The following is a 27870-nucleotide window of genomic DNA, read 5'->3' as shown; positions in this document are numbered from 1 at the left end:
GCCCCTTCACTGGGGGCATCTCCTGAGCACAGCTGACATTGGGTTTCCCTTTTCAATTTAAAAATGGCAGCCCCTCTCCCATTCTTCCTTTGTTCAAGAGGGATGAGCAGGTTTTCTTTTTCAAATGAGAGGTGTCGGGCTAAACCTTCTGGAGATATTGTCCCTTGATCTCCATAGGAGGGGAGAGAATGAAGGCTACATTATCTAAGTTTCTAGGTCCATCAGCCAAACTGTGCCTGGGAAGTGGCTCACTGTCTTTCTCTTCCAACTTGTGACAGCATTTCTGACTTCCAGTTCACATCAGAAAAACATTGATCTCTTAATAAGGAGCACAGTAAAAGCTATCCCCTGTCACTGATGTTGACTTCTAATAAATCAGTAGAATCCAATATGTCACAAAAACGGGTTCTCCACCTAGTGTGTACAGACCCCATACTTTTCTATGCTTTTGTTCTCCACAGAAAGGTAATTTAATTCATAGTTTCAAGCTTCTTTTTTTCAAAAGAGTTCATTTCCAATTTCTCTTTCTTTCAGCAGGAGGTGTGTGGGAATCAATGAATAAAATGAAAGACCGTCCAGTGATGGAGAAAGAAGATAGATATTCACAAGGGAAAGAGAATACTGAATATTGTGATGCCCTGAGGAAATATCCATCTAAAGGGAGGAGTAATTTCAGTCTTTTAAAGGGTGGTGATTCTCATGAAATTCTACTAATTACAGAAATGTACCAAGAAGACAATAGATGTATGTGCTCTACAAGTGAGGAATATTTTCCTGAAAAATCAGACATGCAAATGCATTGGAACACCCTTAACAGAAAGGAAAACTATGAATGCCTGCTGTGTGGAAAAAGCTTTGAGAATAAGGGTGTGTTAACTTTCCATCAGAGAATTCACACAGTTGAGGAACTGTATAAATGCCTGCAGTGTGGAAAAGGCTTCAGTCAGAGAGGACACCTTACTTCCCACCAAAGAATTCACACAGGAGAGAAACCGTATGAATGCATGGAGTGTGGAAAATGCTTCAGTTGGAGTTCACATCTTATTTCCCATCAAAGCAGTCACACAGGAAAGAAACCATATAAATGCTTGGAGTGTGGGAAAAGCTACCTACAGAGTTCATCTCTTACTTACCACCAAAGAATTCACACAGGTGAAAAACCATATAAATGCATAGAGTGTGGAAAAAACTTCAGTCAGAGATCAACCCTTACCTCCCATCAAAAAATTCACACGGGGGAGAAAAAATATAAATGTCTCGAGTGTGGGAAAAGTTTCTGTTTCAGTGGAAGCCTTACAACCCATCAAAGAATTCACACAGGGGAGAAACCCTATAAATGCATGGAGTGTGGAAGAAGCTTCAGTCTCAGTGCAAGTCTTACTACCCATCAAATGATTCATACAGGGGAGAAGAAACATAAATGCCTTGAGTGTGGAAAAAGCTTCATTAAGAGTAGTGGACTTACTTCACATCAAAGAATTCACACAGGGGAAAAACCATTTCAATGCCTGGAGTGTGGGAAAAGCTTCCATCAGGGTTCATACCTTACTTCCCACCAAAGAATTCACACAGGGAAGAAACCACATAAATGCCTTGACTGTGGGAAAAGCTTCGGTCAACGTGGAAGCCTTAGTTGCCATCAAAGAATTCACACAAGGGATAAACCATATAAATGCCCAGAATGTGGGAAAAGCTTTAATCAGATATCACACCTTACTTCCCATCAAAGAATTCACTCGGGGGGAGAAACCATATAAATGCTTGGAGTGTGGCAGTAGCTTTAGCCAGCGTGGAAACCTTACTTCCCATCAAAGAATTCACTCAGGGGAGAAACCATATAAATGTTTTGAGTGTGGAAAAAGCTTCAGTCAGAGTGGAAACCTGACTTCTCATCAAAGAATTCACAGACAGAGAAAAACTATAGAAATGCTGGGAGAGTGGAAAGATGTCACATCAGATAGGACTAGGAAGTTAGAAAGCAATGTGATAAAACAGAACCTGCAGTAAAACTCCTCAAGAGATATGAGAGTCATTGGCTCCCCTGTTGTTGTTGCCTTTCAAAGGTATTTTCTTTCTTTTTTCTCAAGTCAGTTTTAACAAGTCCAGCCTCTATAAGGACAAGGGAGATGTCCTTATAGAGCATCCAGGAGAGATTATTTGCTTTCAACAACCTTTAAATCTCCTGGACTCCTGACTCAACTGTGGCTGAACTGAGGTTTGGCTTGCATGGGTTTTAAAGTGTTTTGTGCTCTTTTTCTGTTCCAGCACTTAAGGAAAGAAGAAGGCCTAAGAGAGTTATCGCTCGTCTTTTTTCACTTACTCTGAAGATTCAATGTACATTCATTTCATTCCTCCCAATCCTTTTGCCAGTATGAATGCAATCTAGTTCTTTGAAATTCTTTCTGATTAATGTTTATTTGGCTCCTCAATGCTTGCTTTCTTGTCTCACCTACGTTTCTGTTTCCAGTTAGAGTTGCTGTACCCAGAGGTCCTTGTTTTTCTTTAGCTGGTGACCTAAATGCTAGATAGAATTCATCAGATGAAGCATAGGTTAATTCTAGGTGGTAACCTTTGGTAGCCCCTGGGTCCCTCACCTCAAGGGAACTCCTATTTCTCATCCCTCTCTGATATCAGCATGGACCCAGCAATAAAAGATGGAGTTTGCAATGAAGCCAATATCAAATGGCAAGTCATGCCAAGGGCAGAATGGAATGCAGAGCAGCTTATCTATCAATCACACAAAAGCCCATCCCAAGAAAGATTAATAATAACAATAACATGACATTCTATTTATATAGCTCCCTTCAGGACAACTTAACACCCACTCAGAGCAGTTTACAAAGTGTACTATTATTATCCCCACAACAATAATCACCCTGTGAGGTGGGTGAGGCTGACAGAACTCCGAGAAATTGTGGCTGACCCAAGGTCACCCAGCTGGCTTCAAGTGGAGGAGTGGGGGGGGGGAAGCCGATTCTCCAGATTACAGTCCTGCCACTTTTAACCACTTCATCAAACTGGCTCTCATCTGGATTAAACCCAATGGTGATCTCCCCAAGGATTTTGCAGCCTCATCCCTCAGCAATTTAACGCTAATGAACAACTCAGATCTAAGAAACAATAAGTGTCAGACAGATTCTAGCTCACCCATGTCCTTCTCTAATCCTGTCGATCACTCGGCCATGATTCATCCATTAGATGCCATGGGAGACTTTACTTACCTCTCCCGTAGAGAGCCCTGTCTTATTGATTATGTGCCTGTTTCACTCCCTAACCCTCCCCCATTGAATATTCCCTCTTCCTTCCCCCTCTCTCTTTGGCATCGGCTTCTAAGCTCAAGCCAAGGAGGTGGAATCGAAATGTAGCTTCCAGGGACTCCAGCTGTTTGAGGATATCTTTCTTTGGGCTGCGAAATGAAATCATCTCGTCTACTAACCCCGACGATTGTCAGCATCCACTCTTTCAGTTGATGCATGAGCTATAACCTAATTATTCCGTGCCTTTGGTCCATGCTAGAACATCTTCAGCTTATTTTAAGAAGAGATGGGCCTAGCACCATTTCAACTCATCCAATTCCTTTTCTTCTCTCCCTTCCAACGTGAAGGCTAAAGATTTCTATGAAGACCAACTTAAATTTTGCCAACCGTATTATAGAAGAGTCACTTAGTACTCACAGCTGAGAACCTCTGCAGAAAGAGATGATAAATTATTTTGATGGAGAGTCTCCAATGGCTTTAAAAATGCTCAGCCATTTACTGATCTGCAAATCCCTCCTGCCCAGTGATCAAAGAGCATCCCTTTAATAAATTACTCAAATGACTATTACGGATATAGCCATAAATATAGGGGAACAGTTGCTGGATTTGACCTGGATGATAGAGGATGTCTCTGCTCCCAGAAACAGAGCTAGCTTGACCTCACGGCTAGATATGCCAGAAACAGAGTGTAGACAGCCAGAACAGAATCACCTTGGAGATGGGCATGAAACAAAGGGGTGGCACAATTAAATAGTCTTTTAAAAATTTTACTTCCTTTATTCCTTGCTTTTCTCCTCAATGGGACCAAAATCAGCTTACATCATTCTTGTCCTTTCTTCTCCATTTATTCTTTGAAAGAACCCATAAGGTTTGTTGGCTGGCCCAAGTTCATCCAACAATTTTCCATGGCAGAGCAAGGAATCACACTTGGGTTGCCTAATTTGCCACTCCAGCTGCCACATCACACTTGTGTAGATTAGAAGAGAAGTCTAACCCGGCCCAGGTGCAGAGAGCATCTGAGAATAGCAAGAATGTCCACTTTCATGGAAGTGAAGTCATGGTTCCAAGATGGGTATATGGGATGAGGGTTAAAAATGTATTTATATGTATAAGAAAACTGTAATAATTATTCTTACATAGACTTTGTTAAGCCAAAGACATTACATGTATAGGTAGTCTTGTATGGTGTCATAACCAGTTAGCCAAGTATGTGAGCCCCTATCAAGTGGGACAAATAGCTATTGTTAGAAAGTGATGCTTAAATCCTATAAATATGGGAAATGGAATTGATCGGGAGCTTCTTCTGAGATGGACTCCTTGCTTGTGACTTGCTTATCTTCAGGGTAAGAAACTTTTATGGACTTATAAAAGGGCATGCTTTTCTGTTCATTGAGCTAATGTTAAGAATGCTGAATAGTTATGCTTTAATAAAGGTTTTTAATCAAAGCAGAGATTCTCTGGTACTATTTTCTTGTGTACTATACCTTTTAATGGACTGAAAACATTACTGGGGCATACCTCGTACCAGGAGTTAAATGCATTGATATAAGAAAGCTAACTAAATGCTTAGGGGTTCTTAAGTGGGCGGGCCTGACCAGAGTAATCCAAAGCACCATGGACAGTTCTCCTTCTCTTATCCTTTGTCCTTTTCACAAATCACCCATTGGGAGCCTGCAACTGGATGAAATCAGCAAATTAAAAAAAATTGTCTAAAGGCTAGTAAGGCCCCCTGGGTCTAAATATATTCCCCCACACCTATTTAAAGGCAACCCCTCCTGGTGGACTCCATTCATTGTGAAATTATTTACCGCAGTTATGATTATCCTGGTTTGTGAAAATGGAGACAAAAATTAGTGCCAAATTAGTTCTGTTTTGAACCAAATATGCTGTTCAACTACTCCTTTAAAAAAAATTATTGGATGGGTCATTATACAAATATAAAAACATACACAGTTAACTTTCCATCATATTGTAATACCCCCCACCCTTTCCCCCCTTTTCTGTAGACTTCCGACAGTTTTCCATTCCCTTTATTACCTCCTAAATAAAACCTTAACCAAGCTAAAATATATATACTATAATAATACCTATCTAATGATAAATACCATTATCTAACATTCCATTTCTTTTAGTACTATCTATCAATAATATCCAATAACCTACAATATAATTTGTCCCCTATATTAATAGCTATATGCTACATTCTAAGAATGGGTAATAGTAATATATTTTATACCATTGCATATCTTTAGATAGCACTATTACATATATCTATCATATCTATAATGTTCAAAATTATTAATATCCTTTATATTGTTTTCCAATTCATGACTTTATAACCTAGTAAATTATAACATATTGTACCTACATATATCAATAAAATGGTATATTATCACAAACTAGATTTTTACCTCTAATATAATATAATGATTACTATCTCTATATTAATTCAAAGTAACAGAACACCGTCCTCTCCTCCGAAAGTATCCAAAGACCACACCTTCCCTTTAATGTCCCACTTTTTTTCTATGTAATTCTTAAATTTCTCCCAACTTGTTACATACTCTTCCATATCTTCCTCTCGAAGTTTCCTCGTTAGTTTATCCATTTCAGCCAAGCTCAATGTTTTTAAAATCCAATCTTCCACCGATGGTATCTCCTTTGTCTTTCACAGCTGTGCATAAATTATCCTAGCCGCCGTAGTCATATAAAATACCATTATCCTGTCCATTTTGTCAAAGTCTTCTAGGTTCATACATAACAATAACAATTCTGGGTTTCTAACAACTTTTTTCTTCAATATCTCTGACATAGCGTCTACTATTTCCCCCCAGAAATGCTTAGCTTTTTCACACGTCCACCACATATGATAAAAAGAACCCTCATGCTTTCCACATTTCCAACATTTATCTGACATCTGCTAGCTTTTTTGGCGTGAGATACCATCTATAAATCATTTTATACACATTTTCTCTTATCGTGGTACATGTTGATATCTTTATAGTATTTTTCCACAATTTCTCCCAAGCTTCCATCAATATATCTTTATTACAATTTATTGCCCACTTTACCATTTGAACTTTAACTGTCTCATCTTCTGTAAACCATTTCAACAAAATCTTATACACTTTAAATATCAATTCCCCCCCCTTGCAGTAGACATTGTTCCAATTCTGAATTTTCCACTCTAAACCCTACTTTCCTCCGATCAGTGTCATACAAATCTTTTATCTGCATGCATTGAAACCACCCATATCGAAATGGCAATTCATCATTATTTTTAATATTGTATAAATTCTGATCCACTCTAAGAATGTTCTGATATGTCATCCAGTCCGCTTCTTCATAGTCAGTTTTTGGATTCACAACCTCTGCAGGTACAATCCACATTGGTGTTCTTTCATTCAAATATCGCTTGTATTTAGTCCATACTGCAAATAGACTCCGCCTCACAAAGTGATGCAAAAACATCGCATCAGCCTTATTCTTTCCATACCATAAATATGCATGCCATCCAAAGGTTTTATTGTACCCTTCCAATATCAATAATTTATGATTTTCTAACAACATCCAATCCCTCACCCAAACTAAGCATACGGCTTCATGATATAGTTTCAAATTTGGTAGTTGGAGTCCTCCTCTTTCCTTTGCATCATACAACACCTTCATCTTCACTCTAGGCTTTTTTCCTGCCCACACAAAGGTTAAGATTTTTCTTTGCCATTTTTCAAATTGCTTATTATCTATCACAATTGGAATTGTCTGCATTAAAAACATTATTCTTGGTAACACATTCATCTTAATTGCAGCAATACGACCCAACCACGATAGATTTAACTTATTCCACACCATCATGTCTCTGTCTATTTGGTGCCAAAGCTTATCATAATTGTTTTTAAATAGATCAAATTTTTTGCAGTCAACTCAATACCTAAATATCTTATTTTATGAACCACTTCACAATCTGTTATCTTCATTAACTCTTGTTGTTCTTGCTTAGACATATTCTTACAAAGCAGTTTAGATTTCTTCCTATTTATATAAAATCCTGCCAAATCTCCAAACTCTTTTATCTTCTCCATTAACCTTGGCATATTTTGTAGAGGGTCCTCCACTATCACCATCACATCGTCTGCAAAGGCCCTCACCTTGTATGTATATCCTTTAATCTTCAAACCTTTAATTTCATCGTCTTCTCGTATTTGTCTAAGTAAAATTTCCAACACCATCACGAATAACAGTGGAGAAAGTGGACATCCTTGTCTTGTTCCCTTTCTTATGTCCAGCTTATTTGTTATTTCTCAGCTGACAACTATGGCTGCAGATTGATTCTTATATATTGCCTTAACTGCTTGAATAAACATCTTACCCATCTGTACTTTTTCCATCATTGCAAACATAAAATCCCAGTTCAAATTGTCAAACGCTTTTTCAGCATCCACAAAGAAGAAACCAACTTGTTTTCCTGGATTTTTATCATAATATTCTATCGCATTCAATACCGTCCTCAGGTTGTCTTTTATCTGCCTATCTGGTAGAAAGCCTGCCTGCTCCTCCCCTACAAACTCCACCAGCCAGGCCTTCAGCCTTTCAGCCAATATTTTCGCAAAAATCTTGTAGTCATTGTTTGTTAAAGATATTGGTCTATAATTTTTTACATTGGTTAAATCTTGTGTTTCTTTTGGTATTAATGTAATATTAGCTTCATTCCACATTTCCGGCAGATCATCACCTTTTAAGACTGCATTCATCACTTTTTGCAGCAACTCTTTCAAATCTTCTGCCATTACTTTATAGAATTTAGCTGTAAGGCCATCTGGTCCTGGCGCCTTTCCCATCTTTGTAGCTTGTATCACTTCCACAATTTCTAACGTTTTTATTTCAGCATTTAATTTCTCTCTCAATTTCTTGGGCACCGTTGGTAAAGTCAACTTTTGAAAATAATCCTCTATTGAATTCTTATCAATTAATTTCTTCTGATAGAACTTTGCATAATACTTTAAAAAGCCCTCTCTATTGAATTTTGATCAAACAGTTCTTTCCCGTCTTCCACGATCTTACTAATTATTTGTTTCTCTCTTTTCTTCTTTAACTGCCACGCTAAATATTTCCCTGGTTTGTTAGCTCCTTCAAATGATTTTTGTTTCAGCCCTTTCAACTCCTATCCCACCTCCTTATTTTCCATTACTCTTATTTGTTCCTGCAATATCTTAATTTCCTGTTGTATTTTCTTTTTACCTGGTCTTTTCTTTAATTGCTGCTCTTTAAATTTGATTTTTTCTTGAATTTCTTTCAACCTCGAGTCTTTGTTTTTCTGCTCTTTGGCATTTAAGTCCATAAGAACTCCCCGAATCACAGCTTTATACGCATCCCATACTTTATATATTACCACTCCTTGATCCACATTGTACTGTATAAAGCTATTAGTCTCTTTCTTAAGAACATCCACATTAATATGACTACTTAACAAATCCTCATTTATTCTCCATCTCCTTTTCCCCCTCTTTTGTTCCAAATTTCCAGAACACAGGATTATGAACTAATTTTTGGCAAAACATCCGTTTCTTTTGTACCTACAGCAAGCTCTTTTGATACCCAAATCATGTCAATTCTTGAAAAAGATTGGTCTTGCTGAAAAAAAAGTATATTGCTTAGCACCCGGATTCTGTTCCCTCCATACATCCTCTAAACCTTCCTGTCTTTGAAATTCAAAAAAAGATTTTGGGAGCTTACCTCCTTTGTTTCTTATCAAATTCGTTGTTTTATCAACTTGTGGATCTACCACTCCATTAAAATCCCCCGTCACAATCACTTGATCATATGTCATCTGTCCAAGTCGATCCTTAATTTCATCAAAAAATTGTTCTTTCGCCCCGTTTGGCGCATATATTCCCACAATCAGGGCTTTTTTGGCATTACAATCAAATTCCACAGCCAAATATCTCCCCTCCTTATCATTAAAAATCAATTTCGGTTGCAATTCTTCTTTAATATATAACACAATCCCTCTTTTCTTTTGCTTAGTTGTTGCCACAAATTGCTTCCCTAATTTTTTATTTTGTAAATATTATACATCCTCTTCTCTTATATGGGTTTCTTGTAGACAAATCACATTACATTTTTGTTTGGCCAACAAATGAAATATTGCTTTTCTCTTTGAAGGTGAATTAAGTCCATTTACATTCCATGATATTAATTTGTATTCCATAATTACAGTCTAGTTGATTTTGATAAGTCCTTTTCAAATTCTGTCAAAAACACATCCATTGCATGTCTTGATTTGATGACTCGCCTCACAGATTGAAACTCAATGCTCAGCCCTTCTGGAATTTCCCATCTGTATCTTATGTTCATTGTTTTTAATTTTTGAGTCAGGTCTCTGTATTTTTTTCGGTCTTGCAAGACCAATCTTGGTAACTCCTTCATAATTCGAACACACTTCCCTTCAAGTACCAATGGGGATTCATAATGCTTTCTGATAATCTCCTCCCTCATTCTCTTGGTGGTTAACTGGACAATAACATCTCTTGGCAAGTTTTTTTGCTCTGTATACATGAAATTAACTCAGTAGGCAATGTCTAGGTTGGCAGCCACTTCTTTCTGCTCTTTACTTAAAAATTCCGCAATTATTTCAGTGACTTGTTTCAATGCAGATCCCGCCATTACCTCTGGAATACCTTGGAAATGAAGCTGTTTTTCCATAGCTCTGCATTCCATTACAACAACTCTATCACTCACTCCCGCTGCCTCTGCTCTTATACTCTCCGTTTTCTCCTCCACCTCTTGCACTTTTTGTTTTGTAGTTTGGAGCTCTGTTCTTATTTCATCAATACTCTTTGCTAATTCTGCAACCTCTGATTTTATTGCCTCTTTGATCTCTTTGAATAAATTCAATTGCGAGTCTTTCACTTGCTTCTGTAATTCCTGGACCATTTCTTGTGTTTTTTGTATAGTCTCATTTGTTTCCTTATTGCCTTCTGTTATTTTTTGTCTAAACTTTCAATTGCTGCCTGCCATTCTTTGTCCTTTTCCCCCGCCATTGGACTTGCCTTGGGACCCCACGAATCGGCTCTCTTTCTCAGCTCCGTCTTTTCTATTTTATTTAACTTAATTAGTTAAATCCAATAATATAAATGGGAAAGAGGAAAAATAATTTAATCTTTTGCAAACCTTCCAAGTGTTGGGCCTTTTTTCTCAATGGTACTCTCTATGGTTGCCCTCAATTTTTCCCTTGTCCAAAATGGCGTACTCCGCTTCTTCTTTAAAATGTCAGATACACTTTCTACTGAAGCCTTCTGAAGCCTTCTGCCCTTCCCACACTCAAAATGGCTAACTTCCACTTCCTCTTCTGGTCTCTTGTTCTGCTTTGTTTTTCTTCCTCTGTTCCTGCCGTCTTCCTGCCCTTCTAGCCACCACTCACTTGTATTACAGGCAATTACAGGCAGTTCACTTCTCACGATGTTCCAGCCTCTTCCCAGACTCTCCCCCTCGTGTTGTTATCTCCCAAACCACAGGTATGCAAAACAAAAGTTCTTTTTGCTCTTTTTAAGCTCTTTAAGTCATTAAAATCACTTTCTTCACTCCCCACCACTTTTTAATGCCTTTTGCTTTAGGAATTTGTCTCTTTACTTTAAAACATGTCAGTCTTTGAACAGAAATTAAGTCCGTTAGGGGAGATAGTGCTCTTTACTCTCTCTCACTCTCATAGGGTTGTACTCACAGCCTCTTTGGCTCTCTTTGGGTTAAAATCTGTTTCTGAAGCTTGGGTACGAAGATCCTATGCCAATTAAATGACTCCAAAGGTTGCTGCAAAGATATTAGCCACCCCTCTGTGAGGGGATCTTCAAAGCAGATGGAGAATCCTTGATTCAGAACCCCCCCTCTGCCGAGATCACACCCTCTTAGGGGTATCAAGCGTCCTTGCCCAATTTCTACCTGAAATTGGGGGGCTGTGGGAGATCAAAGCACCCCACTAGCCCAAAAACAACAACCTGGATGGCTCAGCTCCCTGAGTCACTTCAGATCTCCATGATCCCAAGCCGGAAGTCGCTGTTCAACTACTCCTAAGGCTGGAAATGTCAGGGAAGAATGTCTCTATTTGGGGCTTTAGGAAAGGGAATTCACCCATGCCCCGAACGGAGGTAGTTTGGGCTGAGAATGTGTAACTGGCCCATGGTCAGCCAGCAATTTTCTGTGATGAGGTGGGGATTCAAACTTGGATCTCCTTGATCCTACTCTGACATTCTAGCCACTAGACTACACTGGATCAGATAGCTCTGGGAGGTTCTTAAACCCCATTTCTTCTGTAAGGGAGGGATATTTTCCCTGGCTGAGCTGATGTTCTCCTCAATAGAGACACAAAGGGGCTCACATCATATGAACATAAGAAGAGCTTTGCTGGCTCAGACCAGTGGACCATCTATTCCAATATCCTGTGTCACACAGGGGCTAACTAGTTCCTCTGGAAATCCAACAACAGGGCATAGAGGCAGAGATCCTAGCACTGCATTTCAGATGTTGACTGCCTCTGCATGTGAAGGTGCCTTTTCTTCACCATGGCTAGTAGCCATTGATGGACCACCCTTCCATGAATCTTCCTCGTTCCTGTGGCCACCACTACATCCTCGGGCAACGAATTCCTCATCTTAATCACTCATGTGAAGTATTTCCTTTTGTCTGTCCTGAAACTATTGCCCTTTCATTGGATGCCACCAAGTTCTAGTGTCTTGGGAGAGGGAGAAAAAGTTCTCCTTGTCCAGTCTCTCTACCCCATGTGTCTAATATAGAAATTAAAAGCTCTGCCTGCAACATGCAAAGCTCTGCAGAACATGAAGTTAGGAGTCAGCTGCAGGCTTCAGGATGGTTATAAAAGTTGCACTGGCAAACAGAAAGGGAAGCCCCAGAAATCCCCTCCTCACCTCCTGTTTTTCTCCTTGGAAGCTACGGTTGTCTGTAGCAGGCATAATTGATCCAAAACTAAAGCTAGGAGCCTTAAAATGGGCCGCTGGCTTTAGAATGATGATGGGGTGTTGAAGGTCTCAGATCATCAGACCTTCTTGGCCGAGATTATCTCCGGACCCCTCCCCACACATATACTCTTTGTACTAGAAGCTACAGTTGACTGGAACAGGCATAAACTCATCCAAAAAGCAAGCCAGGAGTCTCAATATTGGCCACATGCTTGAGGTTGATGGTGGGACTGGCAATGCACAAAATTAAGGGAATTGGACCCTCCTTGCACAGATTAGCTCCACATTCTGCCTCTGCTATTTGCAATGGAAGGAAAGGATTATTCACAAAAAGCCAGGAAAGCGCCTGCAGCATGAGAAAAGAAAGGGAGTTAACTACTTCTCTGGCCAATCAGAGGCCTTGCATAACAGTGGTTAGAATCTTGGACAGGGATCAAGGAAATCTGGGTCTGAAAGTTGTTGGCTGATTTTGGTCCAGTTGCATACATTCAACCTGACTACCTTACAAAGTTGTTTTGATGATAAAATGGAGGGGAGGAGAACAGCGTAAGCTGCTTTTATGTCACTCATTGGGGCAAAGGGCAGCACACAGACAGGGAGAGTGAAAAATTGATAAATAAATTGTTATGTATGCCCCAGAAACCTAAAGAAAGGATTCTGTGTTTGGGCTGTCAGCAGAGTTGATTGTTTGGAACAAGAAGCATGATTATAGGTGTTTGTCAGCTCGTTCTGTTGGCCGGTGTGTGTGCAGGAGATAAAATAATAAATCATACACTTGTTTCTCGCGACACGCCTCTCAGGTGCCTCCTCTCCAGGCTAAACATACACAGTTCCTTCAGCTTTTCCTTGGTCTCTAGACCCCTCAACATCTATGTCACCCTCCTTTGCACACCTTCCAGCTTGTCAACATCCTTAAAACTGTGGTGCCCAAAACTGAACAGTTTCTACAGCGGGGGGCGGGGGGGCAGGGGGGTTAACTGGGAATCTCCATCTATGTTTACAGGGATTATTCCCTTTGAGAACTCTCAAATAAGACAGGCAGATGTTCAACTGGAAAGGTTTTTTTAATTAAAGAAAAATAGAGAGGGCAATAACACAAATACACACAGTACACATACAAATGTAACTAAGTAAATCAGGGAGAAAAATGGAGAAGGTTTTTTCAGGGAGGATGATAGTTACCAGTCATGAAGACAGCATCAAAACAACCAGTGTTTCACAGAGAAGAAGCCAAAACAAATTTGGGAGTGTATGGGTCTCAACACACACACACACACACAGAGTGCAAATGGCTGGGGAGCCCAACATAACACAAAACATCCCCTGGGGCAAACTTGATGTCTTGCTCTCAAAACAGTGGCTTAATGGCTGCCTCTGTCGATGGACAAAGGAGTTGGGAGAGGTTTGATGGATCCTCTCTGGGATGGACTATAGGTGAAAATATTGCTTGATGACCTGTTAAGTATGGACGGGATTGGACAAGGGTTTTCTTAGGAAACCTCATAATCTCTGCATCTCTTCAGGGCATGAAGGGGAAGATTCTTGGACTTATGTGGGTCATTTATGATGTTTCATCCATAAATGGCCCTCTTAGTGTGAGGAAGGGGTCTGACTGCTAACCGGGGGGGGGGGGAAGAGAGAGAGAGAGAGAGAGAGAGAGAGAGAGAGAGAGAGAGAGAGAGAGAGAGAGAGAATAAACAAAAAATAAAGGGGATGGAGGGTTACTGAGGGAAAAGCAATCAAAACAGAAGCATCTTCACCTGAAGGTTGAAAGCAATGGAAGAGGTGGATAAACGGGTCTCCTAAGGGAGGGATTTTCATCATTTTGGTGCCATTACTGAGAAGGCCCTTTCTTGTGTTGCCACCCATCTAGCTTCAGATGGTCAGAGTACCCAAAGCAGGGTCCTTGAAGATGAGCCTAGTGGCTGGGTAGGTCCATAGTGGAGTAGGTGGGCCCTATGGCATGCTGGTCCCATAAGGTTGCCAACCTCCAGATAGGGACTGGTGTTCTTCCAGAATCGCACCAGAGCTCCAGAATATAGAGAGCAGTTTCCCTTACAAACAAGACTGGAGTGATCTGGTGACCCCTATGACAACTAGTGAACAGGAACTAGCGTTGTCTCCCAGGACACTTGTGTGAGCTACCCAGTCCTTCTTTTTGGAATCTACAAATAAGGAACGGAAATAAGACTGATAAAAGCTGCAGACATATTCCAAGGCGGCTGCCATGCAGTTTCCCTGCAACAGAAAGCAATAGATTGGGCGAGAGATACCAGGATTCTTTTTATTGTCCTTGTAATATGTTGGATAGTTACTGCTTCAGTCCAGGTTATTAGGCATTCTACCTGAATTACTGTTGCAAGTAAATGAGGGGATAGCAAGGAGACCCTCCTCCACTTTACATTCAATGGAATTGGTTCACTTTTGTCATTAGATGCTCTTTTGTATTCAGATCAGGTCTCATGATGATAATGTAGCATTTGGGAAGGAAGATGCAGCCCAGCAGACCAGCACTGGAAGCCAAGATGGAGAAGACCTGCACAGCTACCATGTATTTCCCCTTTGTGCTCAGGTAGGTGGGCACAAAGGACACCCAGACACTGCAAAAGACCAGCATGCTGAAGGTGATCAGCTTGGCCTCATTGAAGGCCCCTGGCAGCTTCCTGCCCAGGAAAGCCACTGTGAAAGAGATGGCAGCCAGGAAGCCCATATATCCCAGGGCACCATAAAACATGACGATAGACCCTTCCTTGCATTGCAGTGTGATCTGTCCAGGTTCTGAGCTCATGTCAGACTCTGGGAAGGGGGGAGAGACTCCCAGCCAGATGATGCAGAGGCCAACCTGAACAGCGGAACAAGAGATGACAATGGAGTTGGCCAGACTCTTCCCCAGCCATTTCCTCATCATATTTCCTGGCTTGGTGGCCATGAAGGCCACCACTACAGTAATGGTTTTGGCCAACACAGAAGAGACAGCAACTGAGAAGATGATGCTGAAGGTGGTTTGTCGGAGAAGGCAGGTCACTTCTCTTGGCTGACCAATGAATAGAAAGCAGGAGAGAAAGGAAAGCAGGAGGGAAACAAGGAGTATGTAGCTGAGGTCTCGGTTATTGGCTTTGACTACAGGGGTGTCCAGAAATTTAATGAAGAGTCCTAAAACAAAGCCCGTGATTAGGGACAAGAAGAGAGGAAAGACAGCTAGGATGATCCCCAAAGGTTCTTCATAAGACAGGAAAGTGATGGCCTTCAGGACGCACTGAGTTCGGTCCTTGTTTGGATGCTGATCTTCCAGACATTTGTCACAACGCTTTGCATCTGGAAAGAACAAGAGTGACTTCAATATTTACAATATCTGCCCTACAAGACCCATTAATGAGCAGATGGAATTGGGGATAGGGGCAATGTTCTTCTTGTGCCATCAACAAAGATGAGGACAGAGCCTTCACGCCATTCTAAGAACTGTGGCAGACACTTTCCTCCTCGTGGGAAAGGGATGGAATTGTCCCTTCCTCTCGCCGCCCCAACAGAATCAGCTACTGTCTGAGATCTGACCCTTGTATTTCTATTTCTTACTTATTTTACAAATTTATATCCCACCATTCTGCCTCCAAGGTGGCTAACTAATAATAACAACAACAACAATAATAATAATAACAATTGATTTATATACCACCCTTCAGGATAAATTAATGCCCACTCGGATCAGTTCACAAATTAAAAAAAATACATAATAAAAATCACATTTTAAAACCATTAAACATAACAGCAACACATCACTAAAACAGTTAATACATATACAAAGGCATAAAAACAACAACAAAAAACATCAGGCCAGGAAGGGGGAAATACTGAGGGCACATCAAATGAAACTATAAGTTTTCACTGACTGGCAGAAGGTGGCGATAGAAGGAGGACAATGAATCTCCCTGGGGAAAGAATTCCAGACTTTTGGTCCACAATTGAGAGCGGGACCACAAGTGACGCCTGACACAGGTTGGACACTTGCCAGCTTCCCTCAAGTTTTGATGGCAAATGTAGGCAGCTTGGCGGAATGTTGGACAAGTGACAGTTGAAAAGTCCATTGGACAGCAGTCGGAGAGCGAAGCTTCAAGACTATGATGCCTACATTTCCCATCAAAACTTGAGGGAAGCTGACTAGTGTACAGCCTGTGTCAGGCATCACTTGTGGTCCCACTCTGACAGCTAAACTCCACGAGACGCCTGGCACATGTCCTTCATGTGTTGGGTTCCTGTAAGTTTCCCTGGGAAGTGTAGTGTGACAAAGAACGGCTGCTCACTGAGATTCACTGCCAGGGAGAATCACCAGGGGAGGGCGGGCTGGCCGGCTGCTCTCCCCCACCTCCCCTCGCTCTTTGCAATTGCTCTGCACTCGCACTTCATGTGGCAAATGGAGCTTTCTTTTTCGTAGTTGTTTTAAAGATGCATCTCGGCAGATAATTGAGGGGGGGCATTTTCCCTCCTCCCTCTCCTCCCTCTTTCCCTTCCAAGGGTACTGTAATCACTTTGCCAGCTTTGCAAGCGAGAGAAGAAAAAAATGCAGGCGCCACAGCACCAGGGAGATGGGATCCCCCTGCACCACGGGTTGCCCTGTTTTCACTAGTCCAGTTTAGGGTAATTCACACTCTTCTTCCTCTGGTAGACAGTGTGGAATCGCTTTTTTCTCCCTTCTCCATGCTAACTAAATAACTACCAGTACTGCAAATGATAAACACAGGATAAATCAACTTACAATTTAGGGCATCGGGAAACAGTAAATTAGATTTTTTTTTTACCAAATACTAGAAGAAAATTTGAAGCTGCTCGACTGACCCATGCCATTGGTTAGTTTGCCTTATGACTCTCTATTCTAGCAGGCAAAAGTTGTTAAATACATACAGTAGATGCTTCTGGCTGTGATACCATTTTTTTTAAAACATGAGACTGCCAAATGTTGAACCCCTTGTCTTCTCCCTACTGAGGGAAGCCAGCAAGAACAAGAGTGTTTGTGGTGACAGATGAAACAGTGGAGGGTGGAAAAGACTGATCACATCTTGTGTCTTGGCTACTCCCACACCTCCCCCTGCAAGATCATTTCTTTGGTGCCACCCACCTTCCTGTGTGGAGATGGTCCCTTCCGGGCAGGGATCACAGTCATAGCAGCAAGATGCTTTCCCTTCCTGAGCCTTCTTGGCATAGCCAGGCTGGCAGCTCTCGGTACACCTGGAACGGGGCAGGGGCTAACCAGAAAGGGAAGCCACAGCAGTGAAGACAAAAACCAGTTAGTGTTTTTCTTGGTGCAAATGTTCCATAACGTCAGGCAGGCGTGTGACCTGCCTGCCACAGACAGTGATTTCCTTTACTGTGGGGGATGGTGAGAGGTAGGTCTGCTGTTCTCTTACTGTTTTTCCTGTTGCTGTTCTGCACTGAGCAGTCTTATCTTAAGGCGCTTGGGAACCAGTTGAGTTATCTTGGTGCCTGCCTCTCTTCCCCTTCCAGCTTTCCCGTGAGAAACTGTGTGCCAAGACTAATAGGCTTCTGCTTGAAAAAGGGGCAGGAGAAAGGAGGATATAATTAGCCCTTTGGGCTAGTTATTCCTGGCATTCCTGGCAATTACTCTGTACTGTGCTCTAGAATGGTAGAAATCCTACTATGTAAGCGTATTTCAGACGACTCACTTTACACCCTGGTGCACCACCAGAGGGTGCTGCTGAGGACGGAAGCCCAGGCAAGGCACCCTGTCACCCCAGAAAATGTGCCATGGCAGGAAGGCCAGGCCGGGATCGGGATAGGAATAGGTGGCAATACCAGCCCCCCGCTTTCACCCAGCTGGTATTAGGAGCGGAACTGGTGGCAATGCCCACCCTTCTCCTTCACCGGCCAGGATCAGTGACGGAGGAGGAGGGAATGTCTGCCTATCTGCCCTCCCCTTTCTACAGCCTGTTGTATTTTTATCCCACAACTAGTTTTGTTGCTAGTCTCTTAATAAAGACCTTTAACTCATCCAGCATGGTTTGATGAAGTGCAGCAATCTAAGAGATCCTCTGGCAGAGCAGGACACATACTTGGCTAAGGATCAACAGGATTTCCAGCCTATGACCTCTTTTAAACACAGGTGGCTTCAGGCCCTGTTTTGAGGGCTGTGCTTTGGAAGCAGAACTGCATGAATGGGAAACTGATGTCCACAGCTTCTCTACAACTGGGAAGTCAGCAAAGGAAGAATCAGAGGCCGGAAGACACAAACAGGGAGAATGGGTAGGAGAGGCTAGCAAAGGATTAGGTCCAAACGCCCGGCCTCTTGGAGCATTGTGTTTTACTGTGGTGAAATATGAACCTCCACTAAGCCCAAGAGCCAGTTTGGTGTAGTGGTTAAGAGCAGCAGGACTGTAATCTGGAGAACCAGGTTTGATTCCCCACTTCTCCACTTTAAGCCAGCTGGGTGACCTTGGATCTCTTTCAGCCCTAGCCACCTCACAGGGTGATTGTTGTGAGGATAATAATAATGTACTTTGTAAACTGCTCTGAGTGGGTGTTAAGTTGTCCTGAAGGGTGGTATATAGAAGAAACAGAAGTTCTAACATGGTGCAGGGGAGGAAGGAGGAAGACTCGGGAAAAGAACCCACTAGAGAAAGCTGTTCTGTTTATATGTTTGCAATAGATTGTTATTGAAGAAAAGACATGGTGTCTCTGATGTTAATCTGACACACATGTCTGTGGGCTTAGAAGGGTATAACTCTGCTAAGGGTTGCAATGTAAATGCCAGTTTTTAAAAAATGTTAATCTATCATTGGTGGAGAGTGCCCTCAAGTCATAGCTGACTTATGGCTTGTCTTCAAGTTACTTTGTTGTTCTTGTCTCTCTTTCCCTCTGGTCACCTGTGTCTTGACACCACTCCTGGAGGGAGTTTGGGGGTGTGGGGGGGGGGCTGATCATACTCCCCCATTCCCCAACTCTAGTTAGATATCCCATCTAACATGGTTCCTCTTTCTTTTTTTCTGGGACATCTTGGCTTTTACAATGGACTGTTCTAATTAGCTACCATGCAGTGAACACAACTTTCAAGTATGAATATACCAATAGATTCACAATGGTCCTAATAGCACTGGTATTTTTGTATTAATCTCTGTACATTTGTCCCATAGTTGCAAGAGATTTGAGGGGTTTAGAGTGAGGCTATCTTATATGCACACACTTGTCCAAGCATTACATTGCTTCATTAAACCATCTATTTCTTTCCCTCTAAAGCTGTGATCTGAGCATTCCAAACAATGTTGACTGCAACATCTGTTCCTTTTGTTCTGAGAGTTGTCCCATTGTTCTGGGTATTAAGCTATTGATTCATAATTTATCCATCTCAATGCTGAAAACTGTAAATAAGCTACAACAGCGAAAAAAGTGCATATTTACAGATTTACACAAAAACCTAAAACCGGATTCTCAGGCCTACTATGTCCTAAACAATGTGTTTCAATGGTTGTTGGGGGTTTTCCGGGCTGTATTGCCGTGGTCTTGGCATTGTAGTTCCTGACGTTTCGCCAGCAGCTGTGGCTGGCCAGCCACAGCTGCTGGCGAAACGTCAGGAACTACAATGCCAAGACCACGGCAATACAGCCCGGAAAACCCCCAACAACCATCGTTCTCCGGCCGTGAAAGCCTTCGACAATACAATGTGTTTCAAGTTAAAATCTGGAACTCTGCCATCTCTTGTTACTACTCCAGATTCCCTGTTTTATGAACATGTATATTAAATGAGTAAGACTCAGGAGTTGCCTTGAGCCATTTTTATAGAGAAAGATGGAGTATAAAATCAATTTGTTCATATTTGTTTTCATGTATAGTGACCAAGATTATTATATCTTAAATGATAAAGGGAATAAAAGGAAACCAATAGATTTCTTTACCTGATTTAACCTCTTGGGGAACAGAAAGGTATTCTGGTCAATGGTGAACTTGAAGTCTGGGGTTGCCTGTCTCTCAACACTCCCCACTTTCACGCCAACAACAGACCTATTGGGGAATCCCATCCATGTCACGATATCATAATCCACTACGACATCCCCATTCTCATCCCAATATACTTCACCCATGGAAGTGTTGTAAAGAGGGACCTTCCTTAGAAAAGTGTGGAGCTGGAATGGAAGTGAAAAGTCGGGCATTTAAATACTAGGAGTTAAGGGTAAATAGCTCAGCCCTTTTCATTTGAAACTCTAATCTTTTTGTCTGTTTAGAGTGAATCCACATGTAAGTGTCTCTTTCTGTTACAGTATTTTACATAGAGAGTCCAGTAGCACCTTTAAGACTAACCAATTTTATTGTAGCATAAGCTTTCGAGAATCAAGTTCTCTTCGTCAGATGCATGATCCGAACAGTTTGATTTTGCTACTACAGACTAACACGGCTAACTCCTCAGTATTTTACATAGTAAGAGTGGGGTCTGGTAGCTCCTTAAAGACCAACTACATTTCCAGTCTATGAGATTTCATTTCTTTCCTTTCCCCAAGAAGCAGATTCATAGCTTGGTAATGCCTGCAGTGGAAGATGAGACTCCATAGCCGTGCAAACCACTCAAATATTTATTTATTTATTTAAACAAATTTGTACTCCACCCTCTCCGTGAATGGGGCCAGGGCAGCTAACAACACATATTATAAAATTAGAACCATATACATGTCTAAACCATAAAACCATATAACACCGGAATTGCGCCAGCTGCATTGGCTGCCAGTGGAGTACCGAATCAGATTCAAGGTTCTGGTATTAACCTACAAAGCCCTATGCGGACTGGGACTGGAGTATCTACAGGACTGCTTCTTCCCATATGTGCCCCAAAGGATGCTCCGATCAGGAGATAAACAACTACTGGTGGTCCCTGGCCCCAGGGAGGCCCACTTGGCCTCGACCATGGCCAGGGTCTTTTCGGTCCTGGCCCCAACCTCTCTATCAAATGAGATCAGGGTTCATCAAGATTTACTATCCTTTTGCCAGGCCTGTAAAATGGAGAGGTTCCACCAGGCGTATGGTTGGGGCTGAGCTGGGTCTCCACCGGCTGAATAGAGGAGATCGGAGGTATCCACCGTCTTTTTCTTAATGTAATCTGCCCTGAGCCTGTCTGTGCAGGGAGGGAGGAATAAAATAAATAAATAAATAACAATATAAAACAACCAGCACCATGATCAACTCAGGCTATAATAAATATCTAAAAAAATTGGTTTGCCAGCTTCCCCCTGGAAACTGGGGGGATGGAAGAAAGGCAATGGTGGGGTGTGACAGGTACTTACCCCCGTTGTCTTCTTCTCATGCTTTCGCTGATGACATCACTACCAGTGTGTGTGACTGGAAGTGACATCATCACTCTCAGAGCTGATTCTGTAAGAATCAGCCCAAAACATAGTGGAAGTGATATAATTGGTGGGAGCATGTGCTCGACCGTTTCCTGGCCTGCCTGCCAATGGTAGACAATCTCAGGGCGGCCTGCCTCCTCCTGCCAACCATCAGCAACCAGCAGACAGAGGCAAGAGATTCCCCACCACTACATAAAGACAAAAGTAATTTTGTCTCCTCTTCAGGAGAAAGGCCAACATTTCTCATTAGCACATTCTTGGTAATTCAATTGAACAATGTAGCTCCTTTAAATACTTGGTGTAACTTTTAAGGAGACACTGAACTGGAAAACATCTGGTCACAGTCAATTTCCTCAGCATTAAGGATTATCAGGTCAATCTTATAATTTTTCCGCACAAAGGGTAGACGCCTGATAGACCCAGCCTTGAAACTATTCAAGAGCAAGATAGTCCCATACCTCCTATATGAAGCCAAAGTATGAGTCTGGAAGGAGGATATCCTATTCAGCCTAGAGGTAATACAAAACAATTCCTACTACAACTCTTAGCTCTCCTGAGGGGCTCCCCTACAGCCCTTATGTTCGTGTGCGGAACGAAACATCCACCTCAAACGATTGATAAAGTGCATTGAAAGTGCATTATCCAATGTGTGCGGAATCAGCCAGTGTCTCTCACCCCCTTGCAGTTTCAAACCAAGCAAACAGACCTTTTGGCTCGTCCCTATTCCCACACCCCACTGGAACACCATGTTTGTATCTGCAGATCACTTGCAGTTGAGGACCTGCCCCACTACATTATTTTTGGTCTGCTATATAGGGCACCCAGAGACAAATTTTTGGCTGCCATTCAATCTGCCATAAACACATATTCTGAATCTGAGATGATCATGTTTTGATTATCAGATAATGATACGTATCCTACAGATTCTCTGAGTTTGACCTCATGGCCAAGAAGATTCGATCTAGGGTGGCACTGACTGGAGAACTTCCATGATCTTTTGGTCAGAATGGTCTATTTTATTTTTTTAACTGTTTAAAACTAATTTTACCACTAGATTTTAAAGTTTTTATTACAGGCTATTGTATTTTATGGTTTTGTAAACTTGTAATGGCCAATGGCCAAATACAATAAAATTCTGATTCTTCCTACCACTGCCAGGCACCTGGAAACTGTACACTCAAACGAAACAGATTACAGATCAGTGAAAGGGCATGAAATAACCAGTGCTGGTTGGATTTTTTTTCCTGAAGAGCCAAACATCATGAATCCTGCCTATCGGCCAGTGGTCTCTCATAAAAGCTGACCCCTTTGAACTGGTAGCATTGCTGCATTAACTGCCCCCAAGCCAACAGTGGAGAACCACACCTAAGGGACTCTAATAAACATACAGAGATGTAACAAATTATAGGAAATGTATATATATATTTTAAAAAATTGTTATAGAAATTTTAAAATGACTTTGTGCATATAATACTAATAAATACATATAAACACATAAGTTACAATCTTATACAAAATACAATTCATTACAAACTTCACTGTGAAATGCAAGGATAGACAATGAAACATTTAACGGGCCAGACCCAGTGTCATACCTTCTGTTTACCCCTGTCATTCTGAAAGGACTTGCTAGTTTTACTGGTTGCCTCATTCATTCATTCATTCATTCATTCATTCATTCATTCATTCATTCATTCATTCAATGTCATTTATAGTCCGCCTTTCTCACTGAGACTCAAGGCGGATTACATAGTGTGAGATTAGTACAATCAGTGGCAAGGCATTTCCATAAACAATGTCATAGGGTAAATGAATACAAGTTTACAAAGATATAGGATTAGCAAGGATCCAATATGAGGTTGAAGAATTGCTGAAACAGAATATAATTCTAGGACTGACATTGAACAACATAAAGCTCAGGTGGTATATAGGAGTACATATTTAAAGCAACAGATAATATGTAAGGCAACATAATGGTGAAATCTATGGTTCCTAACTCTAGCAAAACATCTTGGATCCCTTTCCTACAATACAATGCTCTCTTAGCTGAGAAAAAGGCCTGTTTGAATAATCCAGTTTTGCATCGTTTGTAGAAAGCCAGGAGAGTGGAGGCTCTTCTGACCTCCTCAGGCAGGCCATTCCATAAGGTAGGAGCCACCACAGAGAAAGCCCTTGTATGGGCTGCTGTTGATTTCTCCCATGTACAGGCTGGCACCTGCAAGAGACCCTGTTCAGATGAGCGAAGCTGCCGTGGAGGGACATAGGGAGAGAGGCAGTCCCGTAGGTATGCTGGACCAAGAGCTTTGTACGTAATAACCATTACCTTGAACTGAGCATGGTAACTGATAGGCAGCGAATGGAGCAACTGTAGGATGGGAGTGTTCAAGCTCCTGCTCACTCTTTTTAAAAAATTTTTTATTTTAATCGAAATTTTATTGAATAGGTTAACATATTACATAATACACAATACATACTCATTTACCCTTATAATTACAGTATATGCCCCCCATCCCTTCCCCCTCCCCTTTTCCCCTTTTTGACTTCCAACAGCACTAAAACCCCTTAATTTCTTTTCGTTATCTCTAATTACTATGTAGTCCCTATTATCTAAGGTAAAGTTCATGTTCATTCTCATGGCTCATATTAATAACTATCTAAAGTCCACAGTTGTCCTATCACATCCCATTTATTTTCCACATAGTCCTTAAACTTCTTCCAGTCAGTTAAAAATTCATTCGGATTCTGCTCTCTCAATTTCCTTGTCCATTTGTCCATTTCCGCCATGTGCAACAGCTTTTGGATCCATTCCTCAACTTCTGGTATGTCTTCTTGTTTCCAGTATTGTGCGTACAAGATTCTTGCTGCCACAGTCATATAATATAACAAAGTTCTGTCCCTCATGTTAACTTCTTGCATATTCAATCCTAGCAACAGCATTTCCGGGCTCTTCAACAAATTACATTTCACAATTAACAGCATTTCTCCATAAATCTTAGACCAAAACATTTTGGCCTTTTCACAGGTCCACCACATATGATAAAAGGAGCTCCTGCTCACTCTTGATAATAGTCGAGCCACAGCATTATATGCACAAAGTCACTTAAAATATTTTTAAAAATATTTAAAATTTCTATAATTCATTACATCTCTGTATGTTTATTAGAGTCCCTCAGGTGTGGTTTTCCACTGTTAGTTTGGTTGCTAGTTCTAAGGGAGCTTCAGTTTGTTTCTTTGCATTAACTGCCCCAGAAGTAGGGAATGTTATTGTCCAAGAAGGCATGGTAGCGTCCATTGTGGAATTTGCTTCCCTAGACGATGGAGGGAGCCTTGCCAAGGCCCCTTGGTGCAATGGCAGGGACAGGTCCTCTGTGCAGTAGTCCAGCCAGAAGCAGGAAGGGGTAGGTGGAGATACTGAGAGCTCCCCCTGCCTACCTCCCATATACACAGATTCTTCCCCCAGCACTGAAACATAATTAAAGGCCATGGAGGACAACAGAGGAATTTCAGCCAGTAATGAGGAAAGTCCTTTCTTGCTGAACTGAGAGGGGACTAAAGAGAGGTGCTGGTGGAAAGGCAACAACCTCAGAAACTATCATAGCAACTTTAAAAGGGTGTGTGTGTGTGTGTGTGGTCTGTGCTTGGGAGACACAGCTACATCTGAGACCATATAAACAAGAGATTGCCAGAAAGTATAATTAAACAACCATTAAAGTTTGGTCAAGTTATTTTAGAAGGGAAAGGCAATACCTGCCATGGCTGTAACCTTTGGAGGCCCAACCTGTTCCCGGCTAACGTCTTCTTGGATTCTGAGGAGTAGGCCGCATGTAAGGCCCGCGCCACAGTGAAGATGGCGTTGAAAGTGCAGTAGCTGTCTAGAGACAGGATAGTTTCCATCATATCCTGGGAAAGGGTCTTCTGGTTTGCTCTCTCTGTACATCTGACTTGGCCTTTTGCAGACAATGGAGGCTTTGAATAGAAACAAATAAACATTTCCCCAGCAACCTTGCTCTTACGAAATCCCCTTACATTTTCAAAATTTATCCTTTTGTTTGTCTGGATGGAGAAAGACAAAAATCCTCGCATGTGATCCGAATTAAAAAGCCTATAGAGGGAGTAGAGGGTGAGGTCCCACAAAGCTGTTGTGACCCAGACTTTCCCCACCGGGGGTAGGAGCCCCTGCTCAGATGCTTCCTGTATACAGTCAGGTATAGCAGAAAAAACCTGTGGCTCCCCATGATAAATGAATACATTGACTTCTCTCCAGAAGCGAATTGCTTCAGACGACAAGAATTTTTCTTTGATATCATTCGGGAGGGCTGTTTCTGGGATCCTTAGCGAGAAGGCAACACAAATGCCGCCACTCTTGCTGGCCAGCGGGGGGAAGATTTTCATAAATTGTGCTCCGTTATCAGTATCTACCGCAATGAGACCGATCCACGTCCACTGGAAATGCATGAGCAGTTTGACAATCCCCAGGAATTGTTTTTCCTCTTTTGGAACTGTCCGGTAGAGAAAAGGGAACTGAGCTGGATCATGAAGAATGTGAGAAACGAGCCCATAACTGACCTAGGAAGGAAAGGAAGAGATTGGAGCAAAATTCCAGTCCTTGTGACAGAAGGAAGTCTACGTAATGTGAAGATGATTTGATGTGTTATTGCGGAGTAGGGAATCATAGAATCATAGGGTTGGAATGGACCTCTAGGATCATCTAGTCCAACTCCCTGCACAATGCAGAAAATTCACAAATACTTTGCCCTCCCCCCACATACACACTCTATGCCCAGAAGATGGCAAAACACCATCAGGATCTCTAGCCAAACTGGGGGGAAATTGCTACCTGACCCCAGGTGATGATTGGCATTACCCTGGGCATGTAAGAAGGGGCCATGAGAACTAAGCACTGATGTGACCCTTCCTGCCCTCCCCCTCATGATCTTCCCAGGTTCACAGAATCAGCATTGCTGTCAGATGGCCATCTAGTCTCTGCCTAAAAAAACCTCCAAAAAAGGAGAGCCCACCACCTCCTGAGGAAGCCTGTTCCACTGAGGGACCACTCTAACTGTCAGGAAATTCTTCCTAATGTTAGGCAAAAATTCTTTTGATTTAATTTCAACCTGTTGGTTCCGGTCCGACCTTCTGGGGCAGCAGAAAACTTTAAGGCCTTCCAGGATAATGGGTCTACTGTTACCATTAAATCAGGAAGAAGTCTAGATTGCTGTTGCCGCAGTGGGAAATGTTTGCTCAAGTCTCACAAGCGTTGACCATTCTTAGGTGGCCTGAGTCTCAAATGACCTCATGGCGCGATGAGATGAGCCTTGGGTTGGCTCCATGGTTTCTCATTGGACACCTTTTTCGTCTTCTGGTCATGGCATCTTAGGCTCTGGGCTTGCACTAGTGTTATGGCCAGAATCTCTATAGTCATCTAGTGCCTTGTGATGCCCTAAAACATAAGAAAGGTGCCACCCTGCAGCACATGAGCAAAATCAACAGCTGCCCATAACATGGCCGTTCTGTGTTGTGGCACCCACCTTATGGAATGGCCTGCCCAAAGAGGTCAGGAAAGCTCCCTCTCTCTCAGCTTTCTGCAAATTACGCAAAACTGAATAGTTGAGAGGGCTTTTTTTACACTGGGCATTTTTTACACAGCCACCCTCCTTCCAGCCACTACTGTAAAGTTATTGGTTGCCCAGTGTTGGAAGAGGAGGATTTAACGCTGTCTCTTTCCTCATGTCTCAGAGGGGGACAAACCAAAGAGTTAGAAAGATAGAGAGGTCAGGGCACTCTGTTTACTGCTCTTGACTGTCCTTTAATATGCAGACTGCTATTCTCAGGATTTCCACCTCCTGACTTCCTCCCTCTCACTTCTTCTATTCCTGGTGTTGTTCCAGACAACATCTTCTCCTCCCTCCATCTTGGCAGCATGGATACAGGCCTTGTCCTAGCATCCCTGTCCATCCTTAGACTAGATAGGTAGTTAGGATCGGTCTCTCCTCCTTTCCTATCAGAGTATGAAGTTCCTACAATGAAGAACTCTTATTTCTTTTCTAAATACAAAGCAAATGTATGACTTATTATTTTCTCTCCTGCACACACACTAGCCAGCAGAACCAGCTCACAACCACATAATTAGGTTTCTGGGGCCAACATAACAATTTATTTATTACCCAGCATCCATTGTTGCAAAGGGAGGTGGAAGATGAGATTTGAGAAACTGACAAGGACGACGAGCAGAGAAAGAATGACTCAAGAGACAGGAGCAGCCATTTGAGGAGGGCTGGACTGCAACCCATTTTCGGTGATTTCGCA

General features: G+C 42.0%; 1 protein-coding gene and 1 pseudogene across 1 annotated transcript in view; one reads left to right on the top strand and one right to left on the bottom strand.

Annotated features, from left to right (window-relative positions):
* LOC129327904 (zinc finger protein 208-like) overlaps window positions 1-27870 on the bottom strand; it is a 284286-nt pseudogene that overhangs the window by 36408 nt on the left and 220008 nt on the right.
* The window catches only part of LOC129327014 (zinc finger protein 665-like), a 75592-nt gene that overhangs the window by 8379 nt on the left and 39343 nt on the right, over window positions 1-27870 (top strand). The window contains exons 3-4 of the mRNA XM_054975394.1: window positions 888-1722; window positions 17275-17281. Coding sequence (XP_054831369.1) covers window positions 888-1722; window positions 17275-17281 — 842 coding nt within the window. The remainder of the gene's footprint in view (window positions 1-887; window positions 1723-17274; window positions 17282-27870) is intronic.

The sequence above is a fragment of the Eublepharis macularius genome, chromosome 4 (assembly GCF_028583425.1).
Source record: "Eublepharis macularius isolate TG4126 chromosome 4, MPM_Emac_v1.0, whole genome shotgun sequence".
Taxonomy (NCBI): Eukaryota; Metazoa; Chordata; class Lepidosauria; order Squamata; family Eublepharidae; genus Eublepharis; species Eublepharis macularius.
Note: the sequence above shows the minus strand (reverse complement) of the source record. Positions and strands in the feature narration are given on the sequence as shown.